The 14,674-nt window shown below is 42.0% G+C and overlaps 1 protein-coding gene across 1 annotated transcript in view; it reads left to right on the forward strand.

The window, feature by feature from the left end:
- Positions 1 to 14,674, forward strand: part of mctp1a (multiple C2 domains, transmembrane 1a) — a 505,516-nt gene that overhangs the window by 156,703 nt on the left and 334,139 nt on the right. The window contains exons 4-5 of the mRNA XM_080189110.1: positions 6,005 to 6,084; positions 7,713 to 7,824. Of these exons, the coding sequence (XP_080045236.1) occupies positions 6,005 to 6,084; positions 7,713 to 7,824 (192 nt within the window). The remainder of the gene's footprint in view (positions 1 to 6,004; positions 6,085 to 7,712; positions 7,825 to 14,674) is intronic.

The raw sequence follows: 14,674 nt of genomic DNA on the forward strand, positions 1-14,674 counted from the left end.
AGCTTCTTGTCCAGCAGCAGTAAGAGGACAATTAAGGTCCAAGTTAGGGACAACTTGTGGATGTTGTCAGTATTTCCACAGATAGGCCTGCTGACTGAGTCAGAAGCCAGGCAGCTACTTCGAGGTGGCCTCCCAGTGGCAGGCAAGAGGGCCATTGGTGTGCGCTCTGACTAGCCCAATGATTCACTGCAAGAATGAAAAGCCACAGCCTTGGCCATAAACTATTGAAGCTTTGGGTCGCCTTTATTTTTAAAATTTAGGTAGACATCCAAAAGCTCCTTCGTTTTGAGATTCCTGTATACTCTCCTACCTACCTCAGCTGCACCCACCTCTCCCAGTAATGCTGCAGTCCATCCAGTATTGCAGGCTCTCTGATTGAGCCTTGTAACTTGTGAACACGCCGCCACCATCATTAAATGGGTGCCTGATACAAAGAGGGCTAGTTACTCATCTGCCATCTATGGCAGCCACCAAATGAGTTGGAGTATAGAAGTGTCCTCAAGCACAATTTTTTTTTACATTGGGAAGATTCAGCCCTTGATGTATACTTATAAAATCATAGAATGACTGATGAATAAGTGCAGAATGAGGCCATTCAGCCTAGCGTACTTGTGAAATAACTATTCAATTCGATCCCTGCCCTTACCCCATAACTGCTTTGAGCTTTTTCCCCTTTAAGCATTTATCCAATTTTGAAAATTATTATCAGAATTGTTTCCATTATCTCTTCTGACAGTGCATTCCAGATTGTAACAACTCGTTCTGTAAAAATATTTCTCCACATGCTACCTCCAGCTCTTTTGCCAATTATGTTTAATCGGTGTTCGCTTGTTGGTAGCCATTTTGTCACTGGAAACAACTTCAAAAACATGTCATTGGGTGTGATTACATTCCACAACACCTCCCCACCCACCCCCCATCATTAGCAGAACTGGAAATATATGAGGAATATTGAGATCCTCAACTGTAAATCAGTTAATTCCTGGTCAAGCAGTATCTTTTATACTATCAACGAGAGACCAAATGCACTGCTGTTGGCTGAAGACTGTGATGGACAGAGAGCTGGCCAATCACCAATTAGCTGATGTGTCATAAACCGTAGAATCCACTTTGATTTAAATCTCTGACTGTTGGACAGCAGGAACTCCCTGAGAATTCCAAATCCGTTATGCCCTCAGCTATGGCTGGTGAGTAATTATCAGCTTTGGGCCTGATGATTTTCTGTGTTATTTATGTGCCTGCGGAGACCAACTCTGCATGGCATACTTTGAAATTAAGTATAGATTTTTAACATCAACTAATTACAGATGGGAATCTCTCTGTATAAAGAGTTCCTTACCAGTAACTTGTAAAAACATTAATTAATTAGGGATCCTGCCAGCGTTATCCCCCATGCCAGAGGAATTTCTGAGACCGTCACTTCCATTCCTGAGTAACGAGCCACTGGATACTGTGGAAATACCACCAGATCCTAGAAAAGCTAATGTCGGACCGTATTTCAAAATGCAGCTCAGCCAGCAACCGGCAACCAAGGATCCATTAGGTTTTGGCAGAAAGGATTCAGGAGGGAATATCAGAGATTAAGGCATAGATAGCTGATAGTGGGTCAATGGAGATGGGTGATGTCCACAAGACCAGTCAGTATAAAAGGAATTCAGAGTTCCTGAGGAGTTGTAGGGCTGGAGAAAGTTGTAAAGATAGGAAATGGTGAAGTGATGAAAGATTTGGATCACAAGGGTGAGGTTATTTAAATCAGTTGTTGGTGGACCAGGAACCTAAATGTCAAAGTCCAAAAGGGTAATGGGAAAATGGGATTTTGTGTGAACTAGAATAAGGCCAGCAGAGTTTTAGAGGGCGAAAGATGAAAGAATGGTTGATACTGGAGTTAACAGAAATATGGATGAGTCGCAAAAGCCCAGTCTGCAGGTGCAGCAGGTGATCAAGAAGGCAAATGGAATGTTGGCCTTTATAGCGAGGAGGATAGAATATAAAAGTAGGGAGGTCTTGCTGCAACTGTACAGGGCACTGGTGAGGCCGCAGCTGGAGTACTGTGTGCAGTTTTGGTCGCCACGCTTGCAGAAGGATATATTGGCCTTGGAGGGAGTGCAGAGAAGGTTCACCAGGCTGATACCGGAGATGAGGGGGTTAGCCTATGAAGAGAGACTAAATAGACTAAGTCTGTACTCATTGGAGTTTAGAAGGCCAAGGGGGGATCTTATAGAGACATGTAAGATAATGAAGGAGGTAGATAGAGTAGAGGTAGAGAGATTCTTCCCACTTAAAAAGGATAGCAGGACTAGAGGGCACAGTCTTAAGATAAGGGGGGGGGGGCAGTTTAGATCGGAGCTGAGGAGGAACTTCTTCACTCAAAGGGTGGTGAATCTCTGGAATTCTCTGCCCATTGAAGTGGTGGAGGCTACCTTGCTGAATATATTTAAGTCACGGGTAGATAGGTTTCTGATAGACAAGGGAATTAAGGGTTATGGGGAGAAAGCGGGCAAGTGAAACTGATCCACTTCAGATCAGCCATGATCTTATTGAATGGCGGGGCAGGCTCGAAGGGCTAGATGGCCGATCCCTGCTCCTATTTCTTATGTTCTTATGTTTTACATGTGGGGGATCAGTAAGGCATGAATATATTCTTTTGTTTGCAGAGACCAGGTCCCTATGTATGAATGTATCTCACTTCTAGCAAATATAATTGAGCCATGTTATCAGCTTAACTAATTATCCTAAATTAATTGTTAGTGTTAGTATTAGCGCAATCAGGATTGTTCAACAAGCACTGCCCTATCGCAGAAACAGACGTAACAGTAGACATTTTGTTTTGGTTTAGGCTGATTCTATATGGTCTGTACTCTGCCTATTCCAGACAACCAAATGTTGAATTTGAACAGCCAAATTTTGGGAAATATGGCCTACATACTTAGCATTGCACTGGTGCTGAAGTTTATACATGACATTGCTCAATTCTATGGTTGGCAGAATGTCTTAAGCTTTGTGCTTTATTTATTAGCTTCAGAAGTAGGCTTATATTAACACTACAATGAAGTTACTGTGAAAATCATCTAGTTACTACACTGTGGTGCCTGTTTGGATACACTGAGGAAGGATTTAGCATGGCCAATGTGCCTAACCAGCACATCTTTTGGACTTTGGGAAGGAAGCAGAGCACATGGAGGAAACCTACGGAGATACAGGGAGAACACACAGACTCCAGACAATGACCCAAGCAAGGAATCAAACCTGGGTCTCTAGCGCTGTGTGGCAGCAGTGCTAACCATTGTGCCACCCTGCCTCCATAATTACACTGTAGTTTGGGGAGCCAATTTTTTTATCCATTGCCTCAGCCAATAAAGTCAACATGCTTTTCTATTATATATAATTTTGCATTCTTGTATGAAGTTTTGCACATCTCTCTTTTCATCAACATTCAAGTTCTGTATTGCAGAGCAATGGTTGGAAACACTAAATATTAAAACAATGTAGTACATTTATAAACACTGATTCTAAAACATTTGGGTTTTCCTAATTTATACTGGAATGCATTTATTATTTATTTATTCTTGGAGTATGGGGAATGCTAGCCAGCAGTATCCCATTCCTAATTTTTCCAAATACATCCATTTGAAAAGTCATCTGAATGAAAAGAATTATTACTGTAAAAATGTTACTGGAGCTGCTTACTGACAGTAAAGTGATGCAGTAGTTGATACTTGTTGGTGAGATAACCAAGGTGACCTGTCTAAAGTTTAGAAAGTGCAAGACTGATTGGGCAGGTATCTTTGTATAAAGATGTAACTTTATTTAAACCAGTAGCCACCAGGCATTCATCAAAGGGTCAGAACAGTTCTGAGATAGAGCTGCCAGATCTCTCTGATGAAATTTGATGTATACAATTCAAAACAGATCTATTATAGATTCCTGCCTTTCAGTAATTATAAATCAGTCATGTTCAGGAAATACAAATCAGCAATAATACCTGTCAAATACTTTAGCCAATCGTACCCCACTTCCCAGTATATTAGTCCATAAAATCCAGAAGCTATCTTCTGTCTTGGCTGACTTCACTCCCCTGTTGCATAGTAGCCTAAGATGCTTAGCCCAGAGTTCAAATAAACATTCTCATTGGTTTCCTTAAAGGTCGCTGTCTAACCAGACTAACTGATGACACCACATTTGGCAACAGTCCATCTCATTCGGACAGTGAATAAACCCTATTCATGAAATATGATTAAGTATCCTAAACGATCTTTCAAACCAAAACTTTCACTGATAAATCTTGCATATTTCCAAGGTTGTTTAGCAGCAAGTTGCTTTTGGCCAAAGCAAACAATATTCCTTAAAATCAATAATAATGCATTCAAGATATCAGCGTATATGTTTTACAATCATAATTACTCACTTGAATTCAAAATTGCATCTCATATGTGTTAATTGCTTCTTGTTAGCTCAAACTTATTTTAAAAGTAATTTAACTGAATGCTGCTAGTTCTGTCAGTGCCTTAATGTCTAATGGTTTAAAAATCTTACCACCGCATTAGGGGTTCCACTTATAGCACCGCTGCCTCACAGTGCCAGGGACCCAGGTTCAGTTTCAGCCTTGGGTGACTGTCTGTGGGCCTTGGTAAGATGGCCTTTCGGAGAGTTAGTGCAGACTCAATTGCTGGAATTTTACTACCTTGCCTGTCCCAGAATCAGGGTGGGAGAGGCTTGCAGAATGATATTCGCTGTTGGCCTCGGGTGAGATCTTATGAGCCTTGGGTGGATGAGATGGTAAAATTCCACCAAATGTGCCTAATGGTCTCCTTCTGCACTGTAGCAATTCTATTCTATGGGATTCTGCTACCTTCCCACAGTTTTGAAACATCCACAATGTAAATTCTGCTTACAAGCGATTTGGACAACAGAACAGCTCAGGACCCTCGCAGACTTCCCAATTGTCCACGACATTCATGCCCAGAATCAGTATTCCCTAATCTCTTCACCAGGAGCAGGAAGGAGGTCCCAACTTTATGGAAATGTAATTATTAGTTATTCTATGGTTTGAGTTGATAATCTAAAATTAAAAGATTAACTCCTCTGCCTTGAAATGTCCTCACTCCTATTTGGCTGATCTGTCTGAGTTGATTTGTTGTCTGTATCATGGTTCTTTCTTCATGTTTCACTTCTGTCCAGTAAATTTCATTTGATGTTACATGCTTGTCACAGTGACAGATGGTGCTGTAAAATATGAATGTGTTTTCTCTACATTTGTAAAATATTACACAAAACCTGAACATTTTTCAAGAGCGGCACTAATGAATGGGAGAGGTAGTGTTTCAGCAGAAGTAGAGTTTCTGCTTTGGAATTGGGAATTGCATTGTTTTCAAGTGCATTTTTTATCCTGAGTTTCTTCTCAAACACTGATTGCAAAATCTACCCTGAACTAGTGCATGATGAATAGTTGGTTTAAAAATATTCCTGGAGTTATTTAAGGGTGATAAACTTGTTAATACGTTGAAAACAGTTCTTTCTGAAAAACATGAGCATTCTACATCACAGTTAATCCATCTGCTGTGAATAACTGAACTGAAAACTAGTGAAAATTGACTTTTAGAAAATATACAAAATATAAATATTCTATTTATTTGAGGGTATAGTGGTGAGTGCCTTCATAAATTTAAAAAATTCAAAACATGGTTGTTATTGTTTATGCATCTAAAAGATCCAATTTAATTTTTGGAGCCTCCTCAAAGGCTTGCAAACCAATGAAATGAGCAGAAAGTTCCAGCAAGGAGAAATGTACCTCTGGGCCAAGGTCATTGCAAAAGATTCCAGAAATTCAGATTATGCTGAATGTAATTCGTGCTTAAAATTCCACTATCTTTTTCTCCAGTTACACTGGTATCAGGGAAATTGTACTGAAGAAAACCATGTGATATGTGCAAAATCTAGGCCATATAATTTACATTTATTGTAACTATTCTTACACCAAATTTTAACGACAGATTCTTTCTTCTAGGTGTTTGATTACGACTTTGCATTACAAGATGACTTCATGGGTTCAGGTTATCTGGATCTAACTAAGTTGGAATTGAACAGGTAATAGATTTTAAAGCTGATCATCATCATTTTACTTGTGTTGAATTCTGTTTATCTGTTTAATCAGTATGCTATATCAGGGAAAAATAACTAAAATGGATATAATTCAGTTCAGCAGAGTGCTTGCTAGGATTCATTCAGTTAGTACATTCAGCTGATTTAAAGAGTTCAGGGAATGTGCTCCATCCTTGCCAATGAAACATTTTCATCTGGAAATCAGAGTAATCAAAACAGCACAGTGGTACACTTGTTAGCACTGCCACCCCACACTGCCAGGGACCCAGGTTTGATTCCGGCTCTGGGTGACTGCCTGTGTGGGGTTTGTAAGTTCTCCCCATCTCTATGCAGGTTTCCCCCAGATGCTCTGGTTTCATCCCACAGTCCAAAGATGTGCAGGTTAGGTGGATTGTTCCTAATAAATTGCTCCTTAGTGTCCAAAGATGTGTAGGTTAGGTGAATTAGCCACGGGAAATGGCGGAGTTACGAGGATAGGACAGGCTGAGGTGGGCCTGGATAAGGTGCTCCTTTGGAGAGTTGGTGCAGACTTGATGGGTCAAATGGCCTCCTTCTGAACTGTAAGGATTCTATGGTTTTTAATCAGAAGGAGCCCTTAGCCCATTGTCTCTATATTAGCTCTTGCAAGAGCAAATCACTTAGTGTCAGACCTCTGCCTTTTGCCCAAAGACTGCTCATTATTCCTCTTCAGATAATGATCCAGTTCTCTTTTGAAAGCCATGGTTGAATCTGCCTCCACCACACTCTCAATGGTTTCCAGAACATAGCCTCTCATTATGCTAAAAGAAATTCCATCATATCGCGATTGCTTTTTTCTGTCAATTGCCTTAAGTTGACATCCTCTGACTCTCAATTATTTTATCAATAGGAACAGCTTTTCCCTAGCTACTCTGTCCAAACACCTCATAAATTTATATCCCTCCATCAAATTCCACTTCAGTCTTCTCTAGGGAGCCATCCATATAAATATTTTCTGCGACTTCTCTAATCTTTCCTGAAATGTAGCTCCCAGAACTAGAAGCAGTACTTCTGTTGAGGCTGAACCAGTGTTTTATACAGTTTCATCATAACTTGCTTGCTTTTGTGCTCTTCCGTATTCCACTCTAATAAGCCCAAGATCTGTCTGCTTTGTTAGGCACTCTCTCAACCAGCTTCTATGATTCGCCCTGTGTTTTGACTGGTGAGGGCTTATGGGGAATGATCAGGATATTGGACCTGTCTGTGCTGGTTTCTATGGAGTTGCATTACACAGAAATTTGCTGCTGCCACCTCATACCTGTTAAAAGCCTGAGTTTTATAAGTTCACAGTGCAGAACTTTCTGCAATTTGGCACAAATATATCTCACATACTTGGCACTTATTGACACAATGCAAAAAATGGGAAAAGTTTAAAGCCTCAGTGTTTCATTTTTTCAGCAACTTTATACAAATTATGGTAAAGTGACGCTTATGCCATTTTAACAGAGTGAAAATAGTAATGTGCAGTGATGTCAAAAAGTCAATAATAAATGTCTTTCATTTAAAATTCAGGAACATATCAATTCTTAGGTAGAACTTTTGTCAATTTTGTCAGATTTTATTAATTGGAATGTTTAATTTTTGTTTCCTCTCAGACCAACTGATGTCACCTTAAATCTGAGGGATCGAAGCTGCCCTGTTCAAATTCTGGGGTGTCTGTCCTTGACAGTTACTTTGGTTTGCAGGGAAATTGATCCAAGGACCACCGTAAGTGTTTAATTTTATCCTTCAAAGCATGGCGAGAATTTACAGATAATTTTATTTTTAATAAATGTGAACGTTTTCATTAAAACATAAAAGGTCCAGTTGTTTAAAACAGTAAAAGAAACTCGTGTGGAATATAAGATGTGCCCAAAGCTATTCAGTGAATCAGTGAAAGTTGTGCCAACCCTCTTTGAAAATATGTGGGTTCTCCATTGTGGTCAATGAAAGATGTCAACACAATGATAGAAAAGTCTCGTCACATTTGTTTGACAGCTCTGGTATTAAGGACTGATAATGTTTTGCTTAAAGTAGCTAAATTTGATTTTCACAGGCACGCCAGCCAACCTCCTGTCACAATCAAGGAGAATAAAGGAAGGAGGGCAAAGGGCTCTAAATATTACCTTTCTTGACATGTGAATAGTTTTTCACTGACATTGACCACTTGTGTGAGGCCCTTGAAGCCAAATCCTGGGCTACCCAATTGGACTGAATTTTCACCTTGTGAATGGGAAGGAGACAGGAACTGGGACAGTTCCAAGGTCCTAAAACGCTCAGGGGAAGCAGTCATACTGGAATTTTGACTAGGGTGCTCACTGAATTGGCATTGGACAGGCTGTTAAAGTAGTCAATCATTGACCTTTCTGCTTCAGAGGAGCAGCTAGCTACAATAAATGGTAAATAACAGAGAATGTTTCAACTGGAAGGTGTTATCTCTGGCATTTATTTTAAAGATTCAATTAAAAATATAGAGAAAGTAGCCAGATCATGATGTGAGGGGACGGGGAGAGCACCATTACAGTGTGGCCTTTGGCCATACTCCAACCCAGTCAGGCGGAGAAGGCTTGTAGGTCTTCCATGAGTACTGAAATTCTACCGATGGGTGGACAACATTAGGAACAGGTTTGGGAAACTCACATGCCAGCCAAATGTGTAATTTGCTGCCCCCATCTGCCTTCATTGCTAATGACTGGGTCTGATAACCTAACACACTGGCTGCAATTTAACTGATCCGTCCCGTCCATCGATGGGCGGGGCAAACCGGTAAAACCACGTGAGAGTCGAGAAACTAGGATGACATCCGATTTCTCGGCTCTCGCAATCTTAGAGGCGCCAGATTTCTGGTACGATCAGCTTCTCATTCATTTCCAGCAAGAGGCTGAATAAATTATTAAAACTTAAGGTAAGCACAATTTCCATCTGTTTAGTGAGCCCAACATTCAATTGTCTGGGCTCACTTGCCTTTATGGCCTCGCCGGTAGAGGTTCTGTCCAGCAAGGGAAGTCCCTGCTCCCCATGAATGGGGAAGAGTCATGTTGCCCCGCGGCAGTTTACCGGAGGCCATTGAGGCCCCCGGGAGGCTGAAGGCAAGGGGATGCAGTGCCAGCCTGGCACCTGGGCACTGCCCGGAGCAGGACTGAAGGGGGCAGGGCCTATGGGGGTGGGACCTATGGGGTAGGGCCTCAAGGGGGGATGCCTGGAAGGAGCAGGGCCAGGCCAGGACAATCAATTGGGAGGGAGGGGGAGCCACTGCGCATTCTGCCCATGATCAGTGGAGGAGCGAGGGGGCCCATTGCCACTCTACTGCAATCGGTGAGGGAGGGAGGAGGCCGTTTCCGCACTACCCATGATTGATGGCGGTGGGGCCAGCTTCTGCTCTACCTATGATCAGTGGAAGAGCTATATTTTTGGGTGGTCTGGGGTTCACAGTCAGCCATGGGCCTCCACAATAGCTGGGGAGTGCTGGGTTGAGGCTGGCTGCAGCAACTGAAGCCTGACAGACCTCTCTCTCTCTCTGTCAGGCCTCTGTTGCTGGAATTGCAAAAGGAACAGCCATAGATGTCTGCACATCTGCAATAGTTCCCTCCGCTGGTTGATCAAGATGGCTGGTGAATTAAACTCTGCTCACTGCCTCTAGTAGCTAAAAGCAGTTTAGCTATTTTTTCAAGCACTATGTACATAAGGCTGGGAGTAAAAACTTGCCCAGAAAACAGATCTGCAACTCTCCCATTTTCACACTAGCTAGATACTTAGAATTTTTCTCGTAAAATTCCGCCCATTGTGCCTCTCCGCTTTTCCATCTCGTGGATGAATGCCTCCAGCATTACAAAGGAAAACACAGGAGCCATCTGTCTAGCCTGTTGTTTCCTTTTCTGAGTTTTTACTTCTCTTCAAGTCTTCCACAAATGGTCTTCAAGTCAGTGTAATGAGTTCAGGTCCTCTGTAAGAGGGGAAGGCTGTGATTAAGAAAGGCCAACTAAAACCTGTGCCAACCATATATGTTGCTTTTATTTATTCATTCAAAGGATGCAGGCAAGGCTGCTGCACTTCTTGGTTCTGCAGTCCATGTGGTATAGGCATATCCACAGTGTCGTTAGGGAGGGAGTTCCAGGATTTTGACCCAGAGACAGTGAAAGAACAGCAATATACTTCAAAGTAAGGGGAAGGCAGGTTACTTGGAAGGGAATTTGCTGATGCTGGTGTTTCCTTGTATCTGTCCTTGTCCTTCTAAATGGTAGAGTTTGTGGGTTTGGAAGATGCTGACTAGGGTATGCACTACTGCTACTGTTTGTTGGGATTAGAAGGAGTGAACATTTGTGGAAGGCATGCCAATCAAGCGGGTTACTTTGTCCTGGATGGTATCAAGCTTCTTGACTGCTGCATTCATCCAGAAAAATGGAGAGTACTCTGTCATACTCATCACTTATATGGCTTGTAGATTATGGACAAGTTTTGAGGAGTCAAGTGGTGAGCAACTGGCCGCGGGATTCCAAAAACTGATCTGCCATGGTAAGCATATTATTTATATGGCTAGTCCAGTTAAGTTTTTGATCAATGGTAACCACAGGAAGTTGATTGCGGGGAGGATTCAGTGATGGTAATGCTATTGAATGTCATTAGGTGATGGTTAGATTCTCTCTTGTTGGCGATGGTCATTGCCTGGCACTTGTGTAGTGTGAATGTTTGATTTGATTTATTGTTGTCACACGTATTAGTATACAGTGACAACTATTGTTTGTTGCATGCTATGCAGACAAGCATACCATACATAGAGAAGGAAAGGAGAGAGTGCAGAATGTAGTGTCACAGCCATAGCTAGGGTGTGGAGAAAGATCAACTTAATGTGAAGTAGGTCCAATCAAAAATCTGAAGGCAACAGAGAAGTGCCAAATCTCTAAGGGGTTGAATTAAAGCATTGTTAGAGAATTTAAAATAATTAGAATGACATTTTAGAAGCATAGAACAAGAGTAAATGATAGAATTAGAAGATGTGCTGGGCACAACTTACAAGAAGTCACCATGCTCCAGCACCATCTTGTTGTCAGCTGCACTTGTCAGCTCAAGCCTGGATACTGTCCAGGTCATATTGCATTTCAACATGGACTGCTTCAGTATCTGAGGGTTTGTGAATTGTTCTGGGCCCCCTTTTGAGCATACAGTCAGTCACCAAACATTTTATCCAATCTCCCACTTATGGACATTGACAGTTTTTTCTCTTATAATTACAGATGAAGAAGGCCATATGGCCTCTCCCAGGTGATCCTAATATCCTGCATGATTTAAAGGTTTCTTTCCCCGCTATGCTATTAGAAGTTTATTCAAACCTTGTTTGAAGAAGAATCTCTTGATTTTATTTCTAAAACTATCTTTGAATACTTTGACCCTGTCTATTCTCATTTTATTCTCACAGTTTAATTTAAAGTAATAAGAAATGATTTCCATAGAATCCCTACAATGCAGAAGGAGACCATTTGGCCCAAGGAATCTACACCAACTCTCTGAAAGAGCAACTAACCCAGGCCCACCTGCCCTATCTCCATAACTCTGCCCATTTACTTTGCCATCTTTGAACACAAAGGGTCAATTTACCATGGCCAATTCACCCAACCTGCACAATTTTGGACTGTGGGAGGAAAGCAGAGCACCTGAGGAAACCCATGTAGACATGGGGAGAATGTGCAAACCCCACACAGACAGACACCCAAGGCCGTAATCAATCCTGGATCCCTGGCACTGTGAGGCAGCACTGATAATCACTGTGTCACTGCCCCGTCTGACAAAGCCTTCTAAATCTTGTATAGGATGTGGAAAATAGAAATACTGTCTCAAAAAATGCTGTTCTAAAATCCATTCCTTTTTCCACAACTCTACATTTACACTTCCGTTGAGGAACCAATAAATATTTAAGTGCCCCATTTGAAAGGGACACTACTGACCTACTGAAACAAAAACAAATACTTTAAAGAAAATGTAATACAGTAACACAAATTAAAATAGCATTCCCAGGGTTGATAATGCACTCCAGCTCCCATCTACTATGTTCACTAGTCAGAAGGCCTCAAATGTACCAATGGACGCTATTGCTCCTGCTTGAGGGACAAATTTAGTTTGCACTAATGAGGTGATAACACTTTCAAAATGGGGTCAATAGACTTACCTTCCCATGAATTCCAGTAGTCCAGCTGCCACCATTGTTAAAGAACCCTACTGCTGGATGGCTTAATAATTCACTTGTTTCAGGCAGCGCACTCCTTTTATAAACAAACTAAAATCCAAAGGTAGACAAATGATCACAATTGCTATGTTAGGACAGAATTAGGTGGAACATATGTGTGCATGCTCTGACCAGTTTTACTGGAGGTAGAACAAATGAAGAGGACCAAAGGACATGTTTTAAATTATCTTTGTGGCTAGGAGGAACAAAAGTCATAAGTTTATAGCCCCTAAAACTGCTATAAACTGCTGCCAGCTCTGGACTTCCTATCCTTAGCCCAGAAGTTACTCCTGGAGGGTTGGTTTGCTCAGGATGGCTGATTTGTGATGCAGAACTACACATAGCGTTCAGTTCCCATACAGTTATGGTTATTCATGAAGGCCTGCCTTCTCAACCTTGCCCCTCATGAGGTGGGGTGATCCTCAGGTTAAATCATCACCAGTCAGCTCTTCTCCTGAGAGGGGAGAGCTGCCTATGGTCATCTGGGACTATAGTGACTTTACATTTTTCACTTATTATAGCTGAGTGACAAGTCTTGGCCTAATCCAGGATGGGGATATTGTTAGTGGAAGCAACTCAATCGATTTATTTAAATGAACCCAAGCCTTGAAATCAGATCCGCAGGGATCGGTGCTGGAGCCTCAACTGTTTACCATATACATAGACGATCTGGAGGAGGGGACTGAATGTAGGGTAACAAAGTTTGCTGATGACACAAAGATGAGTGGAAAAGCGAATTGCGTGGAGGACGCAGAAAGTCTGCAGAGAGATTTGGATAGGCTGTGAGTGGGCGAGGATCTGGCAGATGGAGTATAACGATGGCAAATGTGAGGTTATCCACTTTGGAAGAAATAATAGTAAAATGGAACATTATTGAAATGGTGAAAAATTACAACATGCTACTGTGCAGAGGGACCTGGGGGTCCTTGTGCATGAATCGCAAAAACTCAGTCTGCAGGTACAGCAGGTGATCAAGAAGGCGAAGGGAATGTTGGCCTTTATCGCGAGGGGGATAGAATATAAAAGCAGGGAAGTCTTGTTGCAACTGTACAAGGCACTGGTGAGGCCGCAACTAGAGTGCAATTTTGGTCCCCTTATTTGCGAAAGGATATATTGGCCTTGGAGGGAGTACAGAGAAGGTTCACCAGGTTGATGCCAGAGATGAGGGGTTAGCTTATGAGGAGAGATTGAGTAGATTGGGCCTGTACTCATTGGAGTTTAGAAGGCTGAGGGGTGATCTTATAGAGACATATAAGATAATGAAGGGGCTAGATAGGGTAGACGTAGAGAGATTCTTTCCACTTAGAAAGGAAACCAGAACTAGAGGGCACAGCCTCAAAATAAGGGGGGGTGGCGGGGGTCAGTTTAGAACAGAGTTGAGGAGGAACTTCTTCTCTCAGAGGGTGGTGAATCTCTGGAATTCGCTGTCCATTGAAGAGGTAGAGGCTGTCTCGTTGAATATGTTTAAGTCACGAGTAGATAGATTTCTGATCGAAAAGGGAATTAAGGGTTATGGGGAGCCGGCGGGTAAGTGGAACTGATCCACTTCAGATCAGCCATGATCTTTTTGAATGGCGGGGCAGGCTCGAGGGGCTAGATGGCCTACTCCTGCACCTATTTCTTATGTTCTTATGTTTGAAAGGTGTTCTAATGAAAGGTAATTGACTTGACATGTTAACTCTGTTTCTCAGATGCAGACAACAGCTAAGCATTTCCAGCATTTCTTTTTCTTTCCTTGAAAGGGCTCCAGTTGTATAGGCAGTGATGGAGCCAATGGGAAATTAGGGAAGATCATTACACTCCCAAATGGTTTGAGGTCAGTACATTGGAGATCCTTCTCTGTTTCTATCTCGGGAACCTCTGTCACCCATTTCTGATATCGAAGTTTGGCCTTCAAATCTACACAGCTCCAAATTTGGCTTGTCACACATTAGTTCACAGGCTAAGTCCCCGTCCTGTCAAGTTAGCTAAATTTTCAATGCGACTGTCTCAGCTACCCAAATCCAGCTCTGCAGCTGGGGGAGGGCAACCAATGTACTCCATTGGTTAACTGGAGGAATGCTAAAATCCATCTAAAAGACTCTAATTCTAACATCTTCCACCTATCAACTAACCCAGAGCTGCCCATGGAAATGCCTGGATGGGAAATAATGAATTTTATTTATGTTTAAAGGGTCGAATTGTATTAGAACAGTCATGATGGGCTTGATGTAGAAATCCACTCCCCCGTGAGCACTTGACTGTAGCACCCTGACAAATGTTAGATCAAAATCAACAAAAGGAGTACATATATTCATGAAATCTTTTATAATACATTTCAATCTATTCTATACACCATGGCTAAAGCTCCACCACCTTTCC

This window comes from Carcharhinus amblyrhynchos, chromosome 5 (assembly GCF_965287045.1).
Source record: "Carcharhinus amblyrhynchos chromosome 5, sCarAmb.v2.hapA, whole genome shotgun sequence".
Taxonomy (NCBI): Eukaryota; Metazoa; Chordata; class Chondrichthyes; order Carcharhiniformes; family Carcharhinidae; genus Carcharhinus; species Carcharhinus amblyrhynchos.